This window comes from Saccoglossus kowalevskii, chromosome 1 (assembly GCF_978046115.1).
Source record: "Saccoglossus kowalevskii chromosome 1, keSacKowa6.1, whole genome shotgun sequence".
Lineage (NCBI taxonomy): Eukaryota > Metazoa > Hemichordata > Enteropneusta > Harrimaniidae > Saccoglossus > Saccoglossus kowalevskii.
In genome coordinates, this window is record NC_140641.1 from 16256419 (window position 1) to 16282102 (window position 25684).

Here is a 25684-nt window from a genome sequence, read left to right on the forward strand (position 1 = left end):
AGTTTAGACTGCACAGGGAATATTCCATTTACTGTCGGGAAGGGCAATACTACACTTTGAGCACAAGTTGAGACTGCACAAGGAATATTCCATCGCTGACCTCTATAGACGATACTAGCATATCCATTGATTACCTGCCAGTCACTTCAGATCCAATGCACTACTAAACAGTGCCTGTCAGTTTTAATTTATGTGTGTGTATAGTTTTATGTGTGTGTAAGAATATATATAAAGGTAAATATTTATAAAATGTATCGCATTTATTGTAATGTGGCTTCACATTACCGAATCCCAGTGATGTCATTGATAGCCCCATAGCCTGTGATACTGTAAATGGATTACTTTTACTAGGATGTAACTTTTACTATTTTGAGCATATCCATTGAATTTTAAATTTGCTGATTTTCAAGTCAACCAATGTAACTTGTGTAACAATGTACTAATTATACATCATTTTCACACAGACTCATTTAGCAGATTTAAAACTGTATGCGTTTACAGTATCTGCCACATTTGGTTCTGGGTTATTTATATATTGATATTGCCGGTGAGTACAAAGTGAGTAACACTGTGACAGACTGTTAAACTGCATTAAATATATGTTTTGTTTATATTTGTAAATATCCCACTTACATATTATCTTTATTGGACTACAAGTGCAAAAATTCAGTTTTAATCTGCCTTGACAAATGTTTCGTTTTGTCCCCCCCCCCCCCCCCGGAGGGGTGGGGTGGGGTGTACTGGTGTGTAGTCGCACTGCAAAAGCCAGAGCCTATTTTAGTCCAATTGGACAAAAAATGTATTCCCATCTTAGACCAAATAGTTGTCCGGCAGACCCGATTTTAGACTCAACATTTGTCAGACCATGGAGGTAATATTATTACCTCCTTGGTCAGACAGACTCCATTTTAGACAAAAGTAAGGTCTTTGCATATTAAAAGTAGACCTAAATTATCTCAAAAAATACTTTGCATACATGACTTAGTATGCACGCATTCTGGGTGCGATTTGACAATCAGTCATTGGGATGATCCCATTTAAGACCAGATGGCTGAAAAAACACACCCAAAGGGCGGCACATCCACGTAAGATAAATTGTAGGAAGTGAACCCTCCGGGGTTTCGTTATATGGTCGTTGCTTCTGAAATTTGTGAAACAACTAACTCGTGCCTTATTATAGTTGGCGATGCTAGAAACACTACTTTCTCATCAAGTTTATTATCAGAGATGTGTCATAAGCCCGAAAGCTCATGATCAAGTTGAAGAAATGCGCCCTCGGTCGACGGCTATAAAATGGTATTTAGCTGACGATGAGGGCGCAAATTACGTACATACATTACGCCGTGAAGTACATATGGGTAAATCTATTATATGACAGGGTCGTTCTTCACATACATACAGCATTTTGAAACGGTTATTAATGTTATTCAATGATAAGAACACAGCCAATATGTACAGTTGAGCGGTTATTATATTACGTATAATTCAACATGCTGTATGTGACCTTCAGCGAAGGAATCGTTTACTTCACAGAGACGACCACACCACGCCTACCCCAGTAAGGGAACGTTTACTTCACAGAGACGACCACACTACGCCTACCTCAGATCAAGTTACCCGCATTGCTTCTCTCACACGCTGGCGATTTACCAGTTTATTTTAACTCTTTGCCCTGGGTTGACATTGGTTTCCGGTGATCGACCCCGGTCTTAATTATGAGGGAGAAATCGTGGCGGCTTCCAGTAATTGCTTAATATGAGAATGTAACAGAGGTCTTGAAAATGCCGGGAAAACCATTTGGAAACGAAAACAAGCCTTCTAAGTTGGAAGAACATTTTTAAACTACCCCTCAACACCCGAGTTGTACAATAGAATAACCCAATTCGATATAAAATTACGAACTGTTAGTAACGCAAGGAGGGCTACCTGCACGCAAGACTGCAGGTTACTGTTATACGTACACCAGCTCGCCTACTAAAAAATCCGGGCACGTATATTTGTTTCTTTCTTCATTTGCCTTTCCGGTCCCCGATTGCTCAGATTTGAAATACCGGCATATTGCTTCCTGAAGTAGAAGTTGGTGGAAATGAGCACACTTGTGAATAGCCGGTGCTGTGGATTTCTTCCCTCCTTGACGATGTAGGACGCTGTGTACGACGGACGTAGTGATGGCCAATGACTTCAGTTATGTGGAAAGGTAAGTCGATATATACAAACGTCCGCTGTAAACGTATCCGGGACATAATTAACCGCAAACGCCAAACTTTTAAATTACATGTGTAATGACAGTTTGTTTTATTGAATCATTGTTGGAATTTGTGATGTCGCCAATTACCATCGGGTGATATATAGGTGTATGATAAATACTAAACTGTACCACATAGCAATGATGGTATTGACCGGTGGGAACATCGCATAAAGCTAACACCGAGTATAAGATCTGTGGATCCATAGCAAAATACCGTGTTCAACTTTTGAAAACATTTGAATTGGGGTGAAAATAATATATCTGCCCGGGCTTTTCATATCGCATTGTCGGCTAAATCAACGACACCATTTTAAACACGCCCTACTATATAACAAGTACATACTATATAGATTTACCCAATAACGGCCAGATCGCGTGTTCCCCGCAATGTGGAGGACGGAGAGAGTTGCCTAACTTTGTTAAAAATACGCAATCTGACGCAGCGATTCTGAAACGCGATAACCTTCAAATGTGTGTCGGTTTCAACAACGCGTTTGTAGACTGTTTGTCAATCCGGGCATGTTTCGTGATGTTTACCCGCTGGTAGATTTCAATGACTTCCCCCGATCTGACCTCTGATACTGTAAAACTAACAAAGCTCGCAACGTACACCAGCAGCTGTGCGTCTTTGCTTTACTGTAAACCTTGATGAAGTCACAATTAGGTGTTGTTAGTTGTTGTTGTTGAACACACTCCACAGGTGTTCGCTATCTGCATTTCACAACCAAGAATCGAACGAGAGTTAGATACAAAAAGAACATGCCACCCAGTGTGGCGAAGACAAAATAAAATGCAGTTATGAGTATTTTACACTAGACAAGCGGCCATAGTGTTTTTTGTAGAATACAAACAATTTGATGCAACAAGGACATTCGAACTGACACTGGTGAACTTTTCTATATATAACGACACCCAGATATATGTATCCATTGAAATGAACTAGAAATGACCTTGTTGGAGCAATTAGAGGGATAATCAACATGCGATGTGTTGATGGATTGCCCGTGTTCTTGAAACTATAATAAGTGTCATAGTATAGCCATACACTCAATTGGACCATAGCCAACAAATGGACGTAAATGTGCATGTAAACTGAAAACAAACTTATGTTGGAGAAGCGGTACCATGATGATAATAACTTAGAAACGCGCGAACGATGGCTTACAAAACCAGAATCGATTTGTTGTAGCTTTAAGTACTGTTTCTACTACCATATGAACTCATAAGTAAATGCAATTTAGTCTGTCGTGTTTGGTGTAATCCTTGCCCCGGACCTTTATAAACCCACTTAGACACGTAAAATATGACCCACTCGACTGTACCCGCTTGATGGCTTCCCCTTTGTAATATTGAGGTTTCTATTCACACCGCTCTTTTTGATTCTAGGCGTGGCTCTCCATGTCCCTTGTGCTATATATACATGTTTTGTCTCTTTCAATTTAGTTGGTCGATGACATGCATACATGATACCCCATGACCCCACTGTGCCTTATATTCGCATAGTAAAACACGAACTTCGCGAATTGCCATCGATACGTGTTTTTAGTGCCAAAATTAACAAATTCTTGTTATTTTTTGTTACTCAATGTACAATTTTCAAATTATCGAAATGTTGATGTTTATTTCCCGAACTTTTTCATATACTGGAAAACTGCGTGTCTTTGTCATTCTGAAATCACAACCACTGCAGTGAGACTCGGAGAAAAAACACACACATTCACATACATGCTAACACAATAAAAGCCGAAGAAAGCTTCATACGCCAGACTGGAGGGTGAACAAGAACGGTCAGGTTAATTAAGCGAACACAGTCATCGTGTACGAGTCACTGCGCTTCTAAGAGTGGTAAGAATTCCATTGACAGCCGATGAAAGGCCGCCAAGTTTTAGTGTTATTATACGCAATTATTGTTTTCAAAAAGGCTCACCACTGCACGGCAATTGTGGTAATTTGCTATAAAGTTCAGAATAAACAAGAAAAGTGTCCCGACCCTTTTCATTCGTAAAGCGCAAATTTGAATGGCTTTATTCGTCACTTTAGTGTTTGTCAGTTTATTGGATGAACATACCAGTTGGTGAATCAAGAGGATTCTGCGACGTGAGGGGATTTTTTGAAGCATGATAGAAACGATATTTGTTTGCGATAATTAGAAAGTGGTCCATCTCAGTCATCGGGCCGATCAATTCTCCCCCGCTGCAACCCAAAGCCCCGGGGAGACGACACAGGTATGCTGCACGAAATCAAAACAAGGACCACCCCATAGGGAATTTTGTATTTCAAAAAAAAACGCCTAATTCGAAGCTTAAAATCTATGAGGCTTGAACATTTTAAAACTTAGACAATGTATATTTTTTTTTAATGCAAGTGGCCGACCACCAGTTCCAGCATGTACATAATATGAGTGAACCTGATTGGGCGCTGGTTTGCGCTTATACTAGTATTTAACAACACTACGATGCCCAAATCTTAGAGACTTCAAATCGGCAGTAGTCTAACGAATAACCTCATGGTAAATATTTAACGCGTGGAGCGAGCCACACTGTTATAGAGCTACGACATTACGCGGGGAGGGGGGGGGTGACCTTTCTGAAACCCCCAAATAACGTTGTGTTTTGGTGCTTGTAAGTGACACGAAATACCATTACATACCATCCCTGTTATACACGCTTCAATTGGCAACCTAATTTGACATATATTATGGGAATAAATATTGTTCTTATTACAGTAGATAAAGATAGAGCCAGCATTTTATTGTCGATCATAATCGTGATAGGATGCTGTGACTGTGCACACCATATACGCTCTAAAGTATGTGCATTTCAAACGTGAGAAAAAAATGTACTAGTGTACATTACACGTGAACTCATTCACACAAACCATATTTACGCTGATTGGTGCTTATTATATAGCTTTAATATATTTTAGAGGTCACCATAATGACTAGATAGTCAGAGGGCCTGAACTGCATTTTTTTGCATTTTTGTCAGATTTGGTAATTATCCGTGAGTTAAAAAGACCTTAAAATTGTACATAAATATGAAGCAATGTGTACGCACGCGCTGACTATGTGCATGTCAATAACATCTATTATCTAATCAGCTGCCAATGGAAATAATAAGTTTTGTTTATACACAAATTTCAATTTTGACCATCTACGTATTATTATCTTATGCAATTCGCAAAGTGACCTGATATACCGTATATTTAGGCTCATTTAACGCATTATGTTTAACAGGAATTAGCAAAAACACGAAAAAGAAAAAAAAAATGTCATAGCGTTTTAATTCCCGGGGTTTCCAAAAATATCAATCATTCAGACATACTGATTTGCAAGATAAGCCATTTTATTTATTAATGTAAATGCAATCAGTTTCATTATATTTCGTCAATAGCTGTAGTTTACGAATGTATAACGTACTGACCCAACTACGCGTCCCGTATAGTTTGTGAAATTTCCACTTGCAACAAATCGACCAGATTGAGAGCAGAGTCTTGCTCGTCGAGCTTCAATTGAACATACCCTGTCCATTTAATTTACCATTAAAGTCTCCCGAACGTTCAGTAATTGAGCTGATGTTCAATGAAGTATCGAATAAATACAACCACCATAAAGAAAAAATCTATGTGTGTATAAGGGAAACATCAATTTGACGGTTGCCATAATTACAGCCGTCTTTGATGTTGCCCTGTCAGTGCGGCTTCCCCGATGATGGATCGTTATGCATGTACTGGGATACCTGTCATGCGACATGGCATTTACATAGTCCGATAAACCCCGGCAGAGGTGCGGCGTTGACGTTGATATTTTATTGCGACATCACACTGTTCCGTTATTATCGACTTTGTGATCAATATCTATTTTTATTGCCTTGTCGAACTCCATGGTCAGGTGTAATATTCGCGTATTTAATCATCGCGTAAATATAATATTGCAAAACAATTATTAAAATCCAAATCAGATAAAATAAGTGTAACTCCCACTTGACGCTAAAGTAGCACCGTTTATAAATAATTGCGTATTACAATTAAAGCAAGGTGCATTATTGGTAGTACCGCCACAAAGGACAATGGCAATCGGGCAAATAGTTCGCTCGATATGACGATTATACGAGGTGAATGCCGTACACAGCAACGTATAGATCAGGAGGACTGAATAGAACTTGTGTATGTCTGAGGAGGTAAGTATCGTCAACGACATTATTGACGCATAATATGATGACTAACTCTAGAGTCGTCCGTATCGATCATAGACAATGTGTTATGTCTGCACATGTCTATCGTAGTAAGTGCATGTAGTTCGTTCTAACTATTGTGGTTATGAGCAATCGACAACTAGGTCAGGCAATAATCGTGCCAGGATACAGCACCCACTCAAGTAAATGTGACCTCGTAAACAAATCCCGCAACTTACGATTACTGAGGGATAAAATGCACAAAACAAAAAATAGTTTAATCTCATCGTAAACCTCGCAGTGTGGCGAATAGCTTTTGTGCTCTGAGTTGCAGGAATTTCTGACTGAGTATCACAGACAATGAATCCCTTTCAGTGTTCATTTTGTATGCCTTGTTGGCCGGTTATTAAATTAACGTCGACATTATTAATACTTAAATGTGTTTGTTTTTAATTTACGCACTTCAAAGAGTATACTTCAATTGCTAACTTATCTGGACAGAATCTTGATCGGAAAATGTAGTCCGATTTAAGGCAATAAATGTTGTAACGCCATTTTAGCGACGACTGACCAACTCCTCTCGAATTGTATACAACTGTTACACCAGATTTCATTATAAACAACATGTACCAACAAATTAACAAATCAATTTGAAAAAAACACAAACAAAAAACGCGACACGCTATTAATTAAAATACACCTTAGTTTAATGTGCGGTGACTGATGAACGAGGGTCAAATCTGGCGCCATGTTTGACGCGAGGTCGCCAAGCCCCTTCGTTTGTACACATATTCTTATCAGTCTGCGCACCCCTGACAACTAAATGAGATTGGTTAATATGATAGTACATATTTATATGGACGCCAATTGATGTATATGTCAGAAAGCCGTAGTCAACCGAGGGTCGTGCATCATTGAACGCATAAATATGGCGACACTTCAAACAGATTATGTTTATCGATGCATTGATTGTCGTAACTTGTACGTCAGGTGATAGCAATTGTTATTAAATTCACTGGCGCCCACTTTAGTACTGTTTTAAGCACCAGAAGCGATTTATCGTAACAAATGATGTCTTCAATGGTTAAGTAGTAAAGTACGGGTGCGAAATACCAACGTACACGCCCTAATGACCAAGGGGGTCAGACTTGAACGCCGTAAAACCTCGACACGAGGCAGAAAACCTACAAACACATTGGTCTATCTGTTATTATAAATATGGTGACACGTTATTATCAGCTGTAGTCCGGCAAAAACATTAATGGAAAGTAACGCAAAATTAAAGATGTTCGACACAAAAAGAAAAAAAAGGTCACGATTATAACAGTCAGCGGAGAGTGCTATGCACGGATAAACGTAAACAACGAAACACTGCAGCGTCGGCTGACGGATAGCATTACATCATATGAGGTTATTACAAGGATACCTCAAAAGTATGCACGAAGACAGTACAGCGGGAGTCTTGACCGACGCACAGCAGAGGTCGATGCGACGGTGCACTGTCTGAGTACTGTCTTTTCGGGGTACTGTCTGTGTACTGTCTTTTCCTTCCACGGACACATCATAGGATTGCCGAAATCAAAAATGTTTAGAACAGAATCATCGAACTTCTTTGTATGGAGTCCGGTCAAACTCTGGTGGCAGCCATGTTTGTTTTTATTATTAGAGGACGCTTACGCGCGTAATCATTTCATATTTGGAATTCGCATTTCCTAATATGATAGGATGGAAATGCCCCGTAAAATAACGCAAAATTACGGCACGCTGTAACTTATGGCGTTACGGTGACAGATGTATAATAATATCCATGATTACATGTAACATAATACAGATTATGATCCTATGTGGGTATCCCGTCACCTTTTTAATTAAGAGTAAGGATGTGTTTTTTTTCGGATAGAGAGCAAACCTTTACAGTTACGTCATTACCACAGTGCATTATGGGAAATGAGTGTACGAGTATGATTGACTTATGGCGGCGTGCGTACTGTCATCTATAAGCTACCGGTACTTCCTGTTTTGGTCCTTCAACAGGTGGTAGTTGTTAACATATGACGTAGTTGGCGATAAATGTAGACACCTTTCTAATTCATGTACAAATCATTGTCCCACACAGCTTATGTATGTGGCAGACTCGTATACCAGTATCGCGTTACTACTGCACGTGACTTAGTATACGCTATATGTGTACACATGCGCAGAAGTATCAACATCATCATGATGATATCGACCAACAGTGTGCACATTTCTAATTTGGCGCATTAGGTAGTGACAATATTTCTTGCCAAATCTCTCTATAGCTATGTTTAATAGACTTGTTTGTTCACTCTCGATCTGATCTGTCAAATAATATGCACACAATGTCAATTTTCTAAATACTTTTCTATATAATATTACATATTCTCACGCTATGTCACCGAGCAAAATGGTATTATACCCTAAAACACACAAAACGCGTCATTTTTACCCAGTTTCAACATCAATTTCCACCGAACTAAGTGTGGTGAAACCATACTTTTACGTTTTGTACATCCTTGTTACATAAATAAATGGCATTGTTTTTTACGTAGCGTTTTACTATAAAGGTACTGTGTCGTGTTGGCATGGGTCCCACGCAACGGACGCGTGTTAAATACGTCATCTATTCACACAACGTCAAAAAGTAGTTATGGATTCATAGCTTTTTTGTGTGTTTTTGTATTTTGTGACATATTTAATGCCCTCAAAGTTGTCATTTTCAGATATTAGGATTTCAAGTTATCAACAGAGAAGAACTATGGACCTCCAATAGAATTGTGCAACAGAAACGTGCGACGCAAAAGTGTATCGCGAATGACAGTCGAAAAACACACTGTTTTCTCATATTGTGCCATCGAAAAAACAACCACCAATCAATAATATGTTTATTGAATAGTCGATTTGAAGTTGCTTTCTTCCACAATGTAGGTATCTTATGGTAAAGAACGTAACTCCGGTGGCAGCCATTTTCTTCAATTCAAACGAAAACTCAATTACGTGAAATGAACTGTCAAGGAATAGTAGGGCCTCACTCGTAATGTGAAAGAGTCCTACATGCACGGTAATGACTGTGACTGTGGACGCATACACGCATCTGTAGCTGACTTCGTGATACTCTAGTATCCAAGGGAATACCTACTTCAGCGACGTATTGTCCTCGTTTGACCTGAGAAGAAAATGGCGGCCACCGGACTAACGTATGGCCAAAGGACCTAAATCCCGGGAAAGAACAACATTTTAAATCTGATCGTGTTTTGTCAAGGTGTTGGCTTTGGTGGGTGTTTAATAAACAAATTATCGGTTTGTGGCAGCGTTAATGGTGCAGTAGGGAAAAATATTCAACTGCTTTTGTCAACTTTTATTTGCTGTACTTCTTTACGTCGTACGTTTGTGTTACACAAGTCTGTGTTTAAAATCCAAAGATAACAAATGTACCGTGGTCACAAATACCGACACAAAGACTAAAGACCGACACAATATGAACTATGGACAAGAACGAAAGATCATGTACATTTAAATTGTGTATATCGTGTTTCATTTCTATTTGAGTTGGTTGTAGGGTGGAGGAATTAGGAGGATTACACTTGACCGTCATCTCACACTAACTCCCCATGCTACCGTCGGCTCACGTCATGGTGTTTATCATTCAACAGACGACACAGTGAAAAGCCGAATTGCTGATGTATTTTGTTTGCGTTTACATCGAACTCGAATAACAGGTTGTAAACGATACGTGATTACGTGGGGGTCACATACCTGGTGACTAGAAGGGTATGACTTGTTTTGATCTTGTGTGCCATGGAAACCGCACCGAAGTGTGGAAAAGTGTAAAGTTAACCATATAAACCTAACGATTTGGTCAGCATTTGGGGGTATAGTAGTACTTCATTTTTTTTGCATTCAGTTTGGGCTTGTAGCAGTATAAATATTTAAAAATAAAACGCCGAAAACCGAGACAAGTAGGTCATAACCACTTTCCGATAATGGAGGGGTACGGTTTACAAAAGAAGTTTGCCTAATCCCAACATCGAAGCACTGCTCTTAGCTTACACAGCAACATGTACAACACTTGTAACCAGACAATGACGCCATTTTTGACGGAACCTCCGCAACGCCCATGGAGTTGCCCTGAGCACGAACGCACATGTGTTTGACGGTAAAACAGATGGAGCCCCACCCCCATATTTAATTGGAAGATTCTTCACACTTCATTTGGTGTCCGTAATGTTAGGTGTCACGCTAATCGTCGCATAATGGATTTTGCCAGGGACGCCCGGACTCAAAGATCACCATTGTTGTCGCACTAATTCAAATCTTGACATAACGGGGAATGGACAAAAACTGTCCGTGCTTAAACTACCCGCCAATGACAGCGCGACGGTTTACGTTGGGTCAACAATGAATGTGAGTTTAACATGACAGTGTAAACTATTACGGAAACTCGGAAAACACGTCTGATTGTTTGGGCTGACAACGACGGACGTGCGTATAATGTGAAAACTTATTTTGGCCATGCGATGTCACGACAGATCGTCGGCTTCGTTTGGTGTACTAGGAGTCGTTTTGAATTGCAAGAACGAACCCCGTCCGTAACCAAAGCAACCAAGTTGTATTGATTCGAATTATACTAGTAGTCCACGATCGCAAGAAAACTTGTTTTTAGGTTTGCGCGACGTAAACAGGTGATATCGGAAAACTCCAAATAAGGTCCGAGTCAACGATAGACCATTTTCCGTTCACTGCGAGAATCACGCGTTATGCGTGAAATCGAATGTAAAAACAGGACAAACAAAGGTCATAGCGTCGTAGTGGCGTCAAATATTGCATGGGATTCGACAAACGCGAAAGTATTTTGGGGGACATTTCTTGCCTAATAATGTGCTGTCCACAATTGATGATGGACAATTTAGATTAAGTAAGGGTATTCGGAAGCAATATTCCTCTGTCGAAGATCGGCCGGCCGATGTGAGCTACGAAATAAAGAAGTTCAAAATCAAATCGTTCGATTTTTGCGACAGACGTCCGACGCGCGTCTTTCATGCATCTCGCGAGATCTCGCAATTGTACGGAAAATCACCCATTGCGTCGTACTTGGATGGTACCCGGGTGTAGTGCTTGGCAGAACGCTACAAAAAAACACACCCAGCAAGTATGTAATAAAACTGCGCAAATGGGTGACGATTTGTCTGCTTAGAAAACATAAATGCGATTGATGGAAGGACAGAAGGTGATGACTATGCATAGTTTCATCGAGTGAATGGGCATGGCTGGTCTCCGAGGAGTGATAGATCGCACCGTGATGAGGATACTTGCAGTCATTGTTCAAGTTTGTTCCAACTTGAGTACGTTCACGTCGACAAGTGTATTGTATTGGTGATTAACCCACAGCTCAACTGAAATTGAAGTCATAATGCACCTCAAACACGGAATCCCATAACAAACTTCCATGGTAACGGATAAAGAATTTGCTTGCCAGTCACGCGTATTCGAGACCCTAATGTGACTTACAATGCTCTGTGAACGTTGCATGAAGCGTACTCTAGGTTGACAATTTTTAATGATTCCTAAAGCGAGAGCGTTCCGATGTCCTTCAAAACTTGACCTACCCTGACTAAAATACATTCCTGTCTTTTAAGGTCTATAAGACTGCAATCCGGACGACGTTTCTGCAACGACTCTCAATCCGGACTTGAATATAGCGCCCTCAAGGTTAGACCAGAACTTGAATGAGGCTGCCATCTGGTAGGTTCTCATCACACAGACCACGTAAAGCTCACCCCTGTTTTTTGGAATTTCTTTCATCCAATACTGAATTGTTTGTATGGATTGAGCCACGACTTTAGGCTGTTTCCAATGTTGCGCCGTACAATTTGCCGCTGTTGTTTGACTGAATGACTGTCACGGTGTTTCAAGTTGGCCCCAGGGACAGCACGTAGCCGGGATCGTGTGAGTCGGTGGGCGTCTGGGCGGGACGGACACAAGGTTTGATTCGGGTGGTAGGTTGTGGGAAGATAGAAGTTGTACTATGAGCGGAGGGAGAATGTGTCAATGGAGTGGATGGACCATGTGACGTTCATTTCAGAAACTCTCCATTCTTCAAATAATGGACTAACCCACCAGCTTAGATTTTAAAGTTGCATTCCAACTTTTGATATACTTGTGTAAAACATCCCCACAGGATAGAAACATAAAATGTGGTAAAATAATGTTGTTTAGCTAAAAATATATATTGAAGATAAATAGCCCTGCCTCACTTTTCCGCTTGTTTTATTTTGAGAGTACTGGACAAAAGACAACTTTAATTATTGTTTACGCTGCAATTTAACAAACACGGCGAATTGCGATCTCGAAACACCACCCTAGTACCACACGTGCATCATTCTGAATCGACGAGCCTTGTCCCGGTACATATAGCCCGCCTAATACACGAATCATTGAATTTTGCAGGAATCTGCGGCGTAGCGCGGCAACACGGAACACTGGAAAAGAATTCGCTATGAAGTGGACCAGAATCAATAATCCCATTTTTCAAACCAGGTTAAGAAAACACATAGGCAATAATGAATCAATTGGGTCACTTTGTAACGACCTCGTATTGTTTTCCAACTATTTTCTTTTTGGTAAGCATTTAACAGTCCGAGAGTTCATGAATTGTATTATAAACGAGTTTTAAACAGAGTCAGTCGATTTACCATGTTCATAAAAGCGACACCCGCCACCGTCAAATGCTATAATAACCATATTTCATGATGTAAATTCATTGAACGGGCCAGTGCCTGATAATCTGTTCAAAACGGGGTTTTACTTTGGTCCCATACGAGTTCTGACAAAAGCCGGCGCTCTCACCAACAGTGGGCGGTGTTTACATTGATTTATGCCTAAGGAGCTAGCAAAGAAAACATATTATGCTATAGCCGCTGAATTGCCCACCACTTCAATACGGCATATATTTACGTGTTGTGAGAACTTGCTCAGTTCAGTGAGCTGCTACCGTCTATGCGGGTATAGGATCTTACGATGTTCGAGTCGCCACTCGTCGCGAGATTGCGGAGGAAGACAGTGCCGGGAAGTTCGACGGGCCACTGTCGACTGTTATCGTCGCCTATCGAGTACATGATTATGGACTCAGACACAGAATCGGAACCGAAACTGGACCCGAGGTTACCCGACATTGACTGGTCAGTTTAACTTCACTCATTCAGACAGATTTTCCATAATTACCACGTCTTATGAAAATCGCTGTAAAATCTACACAGTGTACAATATATCAGGGAGCTTGGACTGGTGCGTACAGTCACAGTGGAATAACGTACATGTGCTACGATCCACATGATCGTATATTACACACGGGGTAAAGCGTTGAATTACGCAAGTAGTATTTTTATCCGTTAAGTAGCCATGAAGCAATGCACTTCCTGTGTAATAATTACAACTTTCTTTCAACGGGGAAAGTTGAATATTTCGTGTGCATCGCTTCACTGCCGTAACAAACTACATACATTTTGATGACTTGAGGAATTTAAATAAGATGAATATTTCTATTTTTGTATAATAAAATTATTCTTTCCGGGAGATACCCTCGACCGAAATGATGATGATTTATTAAGAAATTTCATTGTATTTGTGTTATAAAAAATGCTCAAACCAATGCATCATGGGCAAGGGTGTTTTTTAACCGAGGCCGCTGACATTACAAAGTAATGAAGTATCGCCATGATATGGAACGTACGCGAAACCTTCCGCAGACTTGTTTGTATATGGCATGGTTACTTTACCGCGATGAAAACAGAACACAACTTATATTCCCCGTGTATGGAACAAAGAAGCGTTCCTTGGTGGATTAGTCCACCGGGGGATAATTTTTTGTTGTGTGTCTGAAATGTCTGCAAGCTTCAGCTATGAGAAAATCATCGTGGGAAATATTCATTTTATTAGCATCGTGTTTTTCTTCACACGGGGAATTGTGGACGACCAACCAACTTAAAATAATTGATGAATGCATAGGCGTGTGTTATGATGCTGAAAAGCAAGACACACATTTTGATTAAAGGGATTCTTTTGATAAAGTTAAATGTAAACTTCCTTTCAACGCGGCTTTTTAAGATAGAAGTTTATTGTTGGGCCTGAATCGAAATTGCTGTTTAGTTAACGATGAATGAAGCCCGGGTATTGTTATCGGCAATGTAGCTGTCCTAACATACGGACATTGGTTGTTGCCAAAAAAATGATCAATAACATGAATTATGACGTCATACATTGTTCAGTCCGATGTTATCGATGGTGGGCTTCAGACAAACTAAAGGGCACCACAGACTAACTTGAACATGGGAAAAGTCACGGAAACGTGTGTACTTTGCGTCAATGTGGTTGATATTCACCAACACACGCCGAGCGGCAAAGCCAATAGAATGTCGAGAGAGACCACAAGTCCCCGGAGTCCAGAATCCGCCTTTTGCTGGATCAATCGGATGTCAGTTTTATTGCCTAAACAATATCTATTCTTGTGTAACGTGGAATGCGTTTCCAATTTAATGGGGACGTGCTTCCCGGTTTCAAGGATAACGGGAGAAACTGAACACAACACGACGACGTGCAAGGCTAAAACTCCACTGTGACGTACATGTTCTCAATAGAATGTCATGGGGCGTGACTTTGTAGTTGTGCACAAACAACGGGATCATCATTGCACGCGTATACAAGTGTACATCTGCAATATTTGTAAAGTTTTATAAATATTTGTATTTACCATTTACTAAAACGTCTCGAAAAGTCCGGCTTTTAGATACGACTGCGTTCCCACCAACTTGTTAGTAATACCACTGATCCAAACGTCGCTTCTAAAAAAGAAATGGTATTAGTGGTTTTTGAACTGTCGCTATTGATACATACCCCTAAATTCCGTGTTCATATCAATAACTCGTTCATGGACCCCTGTCTTAGTTTCAAATGTACCATAAATTAAAATGTATTATTATAATTGAGTAGCACGAGTCAACGACCTTGAATTGACGGGAGCACATCGCGGATCGTCTGATGCTTAGATGGGTGGAATGGCACGTCGTACTCTATTCACTAATTTTAAGACTTCAAACCTATCTAATTATGTATCGTAAAAACACAAACTATATAAAGTTTACGTAAAAAGATCGTAAAAATGGTCGTAAGAATTAAAATAATTCAATTTACGACATCGTTACAAAATTGAAATCGTAATTTTTATTAGTCGACGACAAGTGTAGACGCGCAGTCAGCGACTACCACGCCGAAAAAAGAGAGCATAAACATTTTGATTTAGTATTAAATTGGGATCTAGTTAACCGACGTGAAACGCTTTGGCGGTGTTCATAACTTACCGCAGGCAAAGTCGTCGGAGCGTGAAAAAGGTCAGCGGTCAGGACAAATAGCCTCTCTGATCACACCTATCCTATTCAATGCGGTACGTAAGCCTTGTTCAGTTTCTCATTAACGACCTGTTACTCAATCAATCAAACAGCGTGTCAGTTTACGCCTATTTAATGGCTGTTACTTTACGTGACGGTTTTATCGTTGCAACATTTACACGTATCACTTGCGCCTGTAAATGGCGAGAATCGTACAATTGGGCCCCTCTGGATGGTATATACTAGCTGACACGCGTACCCATGCGATAGGTAATAACAAGAGGAGGGAGAGGAAGAGGAGGGGAGGAGGAGGAGGAGGGGAAGGGGGAGGGGTTGGAAGAAGGAGAAGAACGGGTGAAGGAGAAGTAAGAAAAGAAGGGGTGTCACTACAGAAGGAAACAGCCGACAAGTGTGTTCGCCTTCTGTGGGGATGTACAAATCATGTCACGAAACCTGCTAGACAATTTTGTTCATGGGTATGAATTAAATTTGTGGTCCAAAGAGAGATTATTAAATTGTATAAAACTCGGGCGACACATTTGAGAAACAGTCAACGATAACATCGAGTAAAGAGATAACATTCTTTAAGAAAACTGATTCATGAACAGGCGTGAAGGAGTGATTGTGAAGGAGTGTATTTTCAAGAGAACTAAATGTAGTCAAAGGACGGGTAACAATCAGTACGGTAGGTCTCCATTTGTTCACTCCAGCATACCAGTATACAAATCTACTTGTACACCCTGCGGTGCAACATCCGGGTACACGTATGTTTTCGTCGATTTTTGTGGAATTAAACGTTGAATATATACGTGAAAATACAAAATTGTTCGTAGATCATAAAGCGCACCCACTATTGTCTGGGAAATTGGTAAAAAAAATTGAAGATTTCAAAACCCCCAAGTCGCCGTTCTCCTTGATGCGCTCCATACCACAGTGACTGGACGAATTGTGTATGATGACTGTTACAGTGAAACTAAAAATGGCTGATATCAATATTATTGCATACGAGTAATGATGACCAATCTTTTCACTCCACTGTTAAAACGGGGGGGGGGGGGGTCATCACCTGCGTACGCGCGGGAATTGAGTCTCAAGCTACAACAACAACACACGCTAAAAACGCAAAGGCTCATGGGTAGACGCTTGTTTGTAGACTCCTCCGCTTTAACTGTGTCTTGTATACTCTTGTAATATTTCATTCATTATTTTTTTTACCCAGCAGCTTACTATCCACATATCGTGGTCCGGGTTACTATGGGTGAAATAAATACCAAATTGCAAAGTTTATCAAGCCATAAATCAAAATTAGGTCAAATATTGTTACAGGAAAAGACTCATCAAGAATAGCAACCGAGCCCATTATTAACAATTATTACACTTCCGATATGCTTATATATTTCAACGTGAAATGTAAATAAATCGCAGGATGTTGACATATTTTATATATTTTGCATTCAGGCACGACTTTTACACGGGCGCACCCACTGTGACGTCACTTTGTATGACGAATATCTATGGGACAGTCAGCGCTTGATACATAAACATCGATGAATCGAAAAGATGCACTATTGGTATCCATTATATATACTAACACGAATAACGTTATTGTTATATCTACTAGCAATGACAATACTTACTGAGCACATTGTTTTGCATCTATATGGTATGGCATGTTCCACAACCAGTTAATTAATAATTAAATAATTAATTAATTAATTAATTAATTAATTAATTAATTAATTAATTAATTAATCAATCAATTCAACCAATAAATATGACCACTTCGATCTATAGAAATGTTTAAATAACGCTGACGCATTACGCATGTGCAGTAAGCATACTGTTTATTATTGATTTTTCCTTATTAGTCATCCCGCCGTCGATACACGTCACGCATGGGCGGACTGACTAGTAAAGCTATATACACACGGAATTGATCGTAAATTCGATCAATCACAGGTATCCCTTGCACTGTGACTAGTACTGCATCGTTCCAGCAGTTGAGATTGGTGAGACAACCCACTCGCTTCAATATTAATGGCGTCAGTTTTATGTTCAATTGCTGCCAGATACACGCATGGAAACTAACGTTTTATTTCTCGTATTTTCCAGGTTTCCCATCGATCCTTTCGGGAGCATGACATCGACATCGACATCGAGTAAGTTCAAATCTCGCTAATCCTTTATTGATACCCAGATACATATTTGATTATTTTGACATGAAAACAAATACGATTCTCATATTTTATTCGGGGTATAAATATTTCTTTTTAAATATTTCCACTTTTATATGAAATAATAACCTCATTAGATATCGGTGTAATTCTTGCCGTGAAGTTCAAACCAACAATGTTCGTATTCTGAGCGTCAAGGACAAATCTCGTCTTATGTAAACATAAAGTCATCAATTTATATGAAAACCGCCTCAGTTATGATAATATAAAAACCCAATCTAGAACAGTAAAAGATTTCATCTAGCAATAATATAATGTAAATTGAGCACTGTTCGTGCCATCAATAATTCACGAACACGAACTGGTGTTTAATTTCGCATTATACGACGCTTCCTGTTAGCAGTTAATAAATAACACGAGTTGTTAATTCCATGCACCGAGAGTCAATCAGATTTATATCAATGTCTTACCGCGACATACGCCATGTTGTTTTGCTTTCAAGTCACGTGTATTTTAGTATTAACATGTGTTACCCACAACAATACGTCAATAATAATAGAGACTACCCAGGGACACCGAAAGATCTATACACGCTGTAAAAATAAACCAACATACCCCTAGATTCTGCGTGTATTCATACATTTTGCTGAATCCTTAAAAGCAATATTATGAAAAAATAAATAAAATATGAGCACGAATCGGATTGAACGACTGCCTCCGCGTTGACACACAACACATTATAATATACACACGTGTTTATGTTGTCAAGGTACAAGAGTACTATGATATCGTTGTGTATTATAGTGCTCGGGTTTGTTCACAGTACACCTGTACTGAAAGCACTACTCACGCGTTTACGATAAAGCACGAAAACTCATTCTGCTCGGAGCTACTAAAACGTGCACGGAGAATTCAGAGATGCGTACACCATTATAATCGGATGCTAGCGAAGCTTCCCACCATGAGGATACAATATTCAAAGCGTTGTTGGCTGAATTTTTTTATAAGGGGTTGAAATCGACACATGCATATCGTCAATCTTGTATAGAAGATATACAATCTTCACCCAATAATTAAACAAAGGCTTTTCTCTTACACATCAATGCCGAACGACGTCAGTGAATTTTCCAAATTAACGAAGTGCATATGCTTCTCTTTGACGATAAATTTAGAATTTGTATTTGAAATACTTAGTTTATTCAACGAACATGTGTAATAAATCATACCAATCACACACGTTGAAAAACAGCGGTCTGGTTTCGAATAAAACATTGAAATTTTGTGCATACATTTGTGCATACCTGGAACGGGAAATAATTAATAATAGTAGATTAATAAAAGTTTTATCACAGGTTAGGGTGTATTGGGCATAGTTTATTTCTTTAAACAACCTCATGTAAAATCGGTTGCATTGTTAACATATCTCCATTGCCATTATCAACATTATTAACTAATAAGAATACACGTTATAGCTTCAATGTGGTCTGTCCTGCCCCGACCGATTTCATGACGCCGACTTCAGTCTCTGTAGATACCATTAGATATAACACTGTAGTATAATACACACACATGAATACAAATACCCAAATTGCCCCTTTGTGACATTTCTGCATATTTTATTAACATATCTATAAACGCACAATTACTGGGCACAACACTGAATTAAATATTACTGAGACTAAATGAATGAGTGAGTGTACACAAACTGAATACAAATTCTTGAAATGTGTTCCTTTTAGCCTTTGTACGAATTACTGTACACATGTGTTGTCAAACAGCTGTATATACAACTGGTTCATCTGAATGTATTGATATAATAAACAGTTATTCTGTTATTTTGTTCGTTACAAAATTGCCACTATATTTGTACGTTTGGGATCTGTGTTAAATTAATTTTCTTCAAGATCACTATATTATCTTGTATGTGCTGTGCTCACACGACATGGCATTAATTCCCAGGAATAATACCTCCTTCATAATTCAATCCTCCCGCGGTGACGTCATTGATATTTGCATATAAACTGTGTGTATACTCTGGTTACATTATGTGTTGCTGGATACCCTCAAGGTATAATTGTGATATTGGAAATTATTCACTTTGAATAAAGCCGACGATGTGCCTTACATATACACTCAGCGATATCAATTACAGAAATTAATTTCCATGGCAACCCCCGGAATAGACTTTCCAATTTAAATTGTTGATATGTCGTAAGTTGCGATTACGATTTTTAAAAGATGTATAACACATTTGTGCCTACTCATACGTTATTAGACTGAAATTAAGAAATACATTTGGTAAACAGTTATTTGGGAACTTATGTCAGCAGAGAAAGTGTTTCCCTTTTGTTTTTGATGTTTAACAACACCACCATTATATTGAAGTAACCAATACCATATTGCTAATGTCATTTTTTTCCGAATCCCAGGTGATGACTCTTTTGAAGGTGAACTTGGGGACCCATTTATTATCAGCATGCACTTCATTACCGATCCCGGAGAGGCTCTGAATCTCAAGGATTTATTCCAACCTTTACTGGAATGGATTGACCCGGAATTCAAATTGTTCAACATTGTGGAACGCAACGAAATAAACGGGATTGAAACAAACCATAAACTAACAAACGGAGAAGCAGCCATGACACTTACCCCCTGCATGGCGATTTTGTTGTTTCTCCAGGAGGAAATGCTCGTAGATAGAGTGAGTATGGCGCAAAAGTACCTTATAAGACCACCGTGGAAATTTCACCACAGTGTTTCACCAAATGGTAAAATGTCCACGTGTCCGCCTAACCACCAAGACTTTTATTGCCATTCCCACGACATGCCACTTTGGGGAGTTCGGCAAGTGCACTATGGGAAAGAACACCTTAGGTTCGTTATATTTTGCAGCGAAGAAAACTGGGAGGACACGGTCCAATTTTACAGTCTTATTCTCGCGAAAGTTGCAGAAGAAAGAAAGGACGACTTTTGTTACTTCACAATCTATTCACAGCCAAATTTTGATGTACAATTATCACTCAAAAAACTGCCAAATAAATTCAAACCTCGGGTGCTAAATTCAGCCATACTGCAATTCAAAGTTAACGAAGTGGGCAGCCTTGTTCCTTTGCTACCGAATATTTGTTCACCAATCAGCAAACGCCGGTGGCAGACTACCGACTATGATGGGAACAGAATATTACTACAACTGACAAAACGTGGACGAAGGTCGGTTCGTAGCCACACTGCCTCACCAGCACCCCGAACAACAACAACAACAAAAACAACAACAGGAAGGACAGACACAGCCACAAAAAGCACACAACACCCCGGGTGGTTTGTGTAGCATTGAACACAATCTTTCAAGAGGTCAACAACACAGGTTTGTCCGTCCAGGCACAATCACAATCAAAAGGACAATCCCGGTACTCCGAGGGCAAACTCCATGACAATCATTGTTTGGGAGTGACCAACACGTCATGATGTTTTCATTATATGACCATTATATAGTATATGTTTTCCCAATGTTCAGGTGCTTTGGAAATGGATGCCTGTGAGGTTCAGGCGATATTTAGACTTAATTACTGGGACTATTTTATCCACAACATTTCGTAGACTGTTCAGATCACGAACACCAATTTCGTCTGTATCATGGCTGAGTTGAAATAAATTCAATCGTCTGTAGCAGCAACGATTTAGTATTCTTTTCGTCGATTTTGTTTGGGATACAATGTTTTCCACGTTGTCTGTTTACTGCAAGCGACCGACATTCGAATTTTTGACTCGACCTAAAAAACGATGACCGACCATTAAGAACAATTTCAATGATCAGTCGATGCGGGGGGAGGGGTCATCTGCTTGAAGATGAAACAATACGTAATGCAAGAAAAAGGTTGCAGCTACTGTGACTTTAATATTTCCCTTTAATATTTGCAATATACGTATGTATGTTGATGATAGGCCGATATATTTGATCTACGTATGCCATGACCCACCAGATGTCATCGCCCAAATCACCAAAACCACGAGCCCTTCACTGTCTTAAGTTATTTTTTTTTATCTGCGACAAACAGTTCTTGAATAAATCTAAGTATTATGGAAAAAGTTAAATTATAAAGACAAAGACGAATCTTTTTGAAGATGCTAACGTTATGTATTTTAAATTAAATTTGTATGTTGCTGTGTGCAATGTTATTACGTGTGTTTATTATTATAATTTATTACCTAATACTATATGTACGCCACCACCACAATCAAATTGGCATTTGTGACTAATGCTTTTTTTCAGTAAAACTTGTCCCACACTGTAAAACTAGTCATATTGAAAAAAATATGTTTTCGTCCATGTTACATCTCTAAATTATTTAATCATCAATGTGTCTATAACCATGGTGATACAGGCAGTGTGCTACAGTTTTGTATATTTTGCTCAATATTTGTGTACAATTTAAAAAAAAAGACATTGGGCCAAATGTAAACTACGCCCTCTTCAGGTCATTTCCAGCAATACTTGTGTTTTTTCATTGTTGTTATTATTATTATAATATAAAAAAGACAACGCTACCATCACAAATTGTTGTTTATATTATTTTGTCGAAATATTGACACTATTTCGATTATTTATTTTGTAAACTAAGTTTCTATTTCTTTATTAAACAAAATGTGAAATGTAATGTGCTTTGGTTGTTGCTACTGTTATCAAACTGTCGGTGGCGCTGTCGAAAACTGCTGTAATGCCAATACATGCTTTGTACTCTCGTACAATTCATCTCTGTGAGGGCGCAGAATATGAGAAACGTGAATTTTCAAACCTTTCCAAAACAATCATGGTGAATGTGACAAAATGTTTTGTGTGTATCCAACAGATCATTTTCAGTATCACGTTATACCTCGGGGGCGGAGCTACGTCACAAGACGTTCCACGTTGCTACGACGCGCACCACTGTACATGCATTTCTATGGGCTCTGTGCGCGCTGCTGTGGAACGCCGGTCGAGCCGGTGAAAATTAGAGAAAACAACACAAACTCAACTTTGAAGTAATCCTGAACAACCAAATTTATACATGTTACACACGTAGGGCAAATCTTGTTACACTGTTCAGGGGAGTCTCAACAATCATCCCAAAGTACCGTTTTCTGAGAGTTTTGGGCCTTTGTTTTCATCGCGAGGGTTGCCAGGCGGTGAAAATGCCCGGATGTCCGCCCCCGAGGATAGCACAGCCTGCCAGATACTGCTCAACCAATTTTTGTAAATCATAGATTGTGGCGTCTATCAACAAATGGCATCAATGTCAGACAAGTTCATTATAAGCTACCGTGCGATTCTACGAGATCAATGTCATATCGACTTTCTGAAACAAGCCAAGGTATTCTATCACGTGTTGTTCATAAACGACTTCAAGGTGAATGACCGACTGAACTAAGCATACGGTTGGCAAGGGAATGCGATGAGAGATCCATAACAAATAAATGTGTATAACAGGTGTGACATGTCATATACATCCGGGTATTTTTTTCAATCATCATTCCACCGTTGATGTACAGACAAAAAATACGCAAAGCGTAATGCGTATATAGACTAATATGTAAATGAGTACAGATTATTCAAACAAACAACAACATCACGTATTTCACAATTAGGGATGTTTTAAATCAGATGAGCTAAATATAAAATGAGTAGTCAAAACAAAGCGTTAGAGACAACAAAACTTCATCCTCTCGAAGTTTCTGGAGTTAGAACCAACCACCGAAGGCTGATAGGGAAAGGGGTTAACTGTGATGTAAGCATCACATATAGAACATATATTGCACAATGTAAAATGTAACATACCTCATCGTACGTGACAATATTGCTTCTCACAAGTGGACAATGTCGGTTCTTATTCACTCCTATATTCTGTGCATATTTAAAAACATTACATAAGTCATAACATATGTACATATGCAGTGTAGCTTTGCATTGTACCAACCCGTGTTAGTGCCTAAACTAAGAAGACTGAGAATCCAAGGAAAGTCAAACCTCTGGACTCTTTCAGTATTTATTATTTCAGTCAATAACACGCACTGGTACATTTAGCAGAATACAAGGGTTGTATAAAAATGATCTAGACACTATATCCAAAGTGTATTTAGCTAGCTTATGACATGTTACGTTAAAATCGTTCATCGCCGACTTTCCAAATATAAGTTAGTTTTGCAATTAAGTGCCCAGGTCTTTTATAATTAAATACACGAATTTTGTTATTGAAATCGTGGATGACCTATATCACATAAAATACTGTTTTATACCATTTATATTATTGTAGTAGTATGCGGAGCATGGTTAATCAAACAAACACGTTGTTTACGTGGTATGACTGACATTAATTAGGCGTTTGAATTTGTACAACCATCCCACAAGATAACTTTTCAAATCGTTGAATATTATGCCGCTCTAAAAATGTGTCTCTACAAAATTCTACAAAACTTATATTACCACATTATATTACTAGAATGTTCAAATATGAAAATCAATGCCATAATCTATCAGCTATTTATGTTGAAGATTGTAATTACACTTTATTTTTTTCAAAATCATTTTAATGTTTATGTAGTATTTGTGATTATGAGGGCTCTTGGCAAAATAAACCTTCTCGGGTTTATCAAGCTACCCTCTTTAAATAACGTCAAATGAATAAATAATAATTAAATATGCATGTAATTTGCACGACCTGAATGTGAGCCGATAATACAGGCAGTAGCGCTTAGTTTCACGCAACCTCATGCCAATTTCCCCATAATTTACACGAATGGCTACTACCGATTTCTATAACCAGACTAGATGAAGTTGAAGTTGCTGCGTCAGACTCACCATTGATTTAGTTCATGTAGTAATCCATTTAAAGCCTAGTATACTTCCCTCACACAGAGCTTTGGGGTAGTAATAGTTTGAGAGCAAATAACACATGCTGGTTTATACTTAATAATTAATAAATAATAGTATCAATAGCTATAAATAACGCCCCATCACGCATTGTCTTTTGGCATAGCTAGTAGTGTAGCTAATATTCTCGAGAGGCTGGTGCTGGAGCACGTATATGTAAGCCAAGAGATTATCGCTGCCTACAGTGCTTGAGGCCAGTTACAAATGTCCATAAGAATTTCCGCATTCAGTAATCATGGGTCGTCAAATGATGTCATTCTAAATGCGGTACCCAAAGACTTCCTCTATAAAATATCAGTGCCACCATATGGACGTTCCGATAAAGCCTATTCTTGGTATCCACGACTGACTCACCAAAGGCATAACAGTCAGTGTGATTAACGGATAAAAAATCCTAGATCATCAACAAGCAAGTGCTCCTGCAACAGACATATACCATGTGCACCTCACAGAGTGTGTTGTTAGTGTTAGTTGACTTAATCGACCAACAGTTACAATGACATTGCTGATGACATTGTTAATTCCAGAGATAACGAAATACTAAGTCCGTTCGGTCAAGCAATAACACTCATCTTAGTTTCAAATGTTTACATGTAAATGTGATGGCATGTATCATTTTGTGATTATTGCTCCATCATTATTTCTTTATTTGTACATTATGTACATATTATTATTTGACAATTTCACTTTGTTTCAAAATTTCATAACCTCATCATGTTAGTGTGAGTTGACTTAATCGACCAACAGTTACAATGACATTGCTGATGACATTGTTAATTCCAGAGATA

At 39.0% G+C, this 25684-nt stretch overlaps 1 protein-coding gene across 2 annotated transcripts; it reads left to right on the forward strand.

The window, feature by feature from the left end:
• The first annotated feature begins 1962 nt into the window (after positions 1 to 1962).
• On the forward strand, positions 1963 to 22547 carry LOC100378692 (protein FAM124A-like). 2 transcript variants are annotated; one of them, XM_078014305.2, is made up of 3 exons: positions 1963 to 2197; positions 17931 to 17977; positions 20422 to 22547. In XM_078014305.2, the coding sequence occupies exons 1-3, from the start codon at positions 2169 to 2171 to the stop codon at positions 21318 to 21320; spliced, it is 975 nt and encodes a 324-aa protein (XP_077870431.2). In that variant the 5' UTR covers positions 1963 to 2168; the 3' UTR covers positions 21321 to 22547. The 2 variants fall into 2 exon arrangements, with proteins under 2 accessions (XP_077870431.2, XP_085355710.1); XM_085499584.1 differs by lacking the exon at positions 1963 to 2197 and adding an exon at positions 17804 to 17827.
• The last annotated feature ends 3137 nt before the right edge of the window (positions 22548 to 25684 follow it).

Bases quoted from the DNA above. Each gene is read 5' to 3' on its own strand.
- LOC100378692 (XM_078014305.2), top strand. From the start codon at position 2,169: ATGGCCAATGACTTCAGTTATGTGGAAAG. The intron at 2,198-17,930 runs GTAAGTCGATAT...CGTATTTTCCAG, and splicing joins GACTTCAGTTATGTGGAAAG to GTTTCCCATCGATCCTTTCG. The intron at 17,978-20,421 runs GTAAGTTCAAAT...TCCGAATCCCAG, and splicing joins GACATCGACATCGACATCGA to GTGATGACTCTTTTGAAGGT.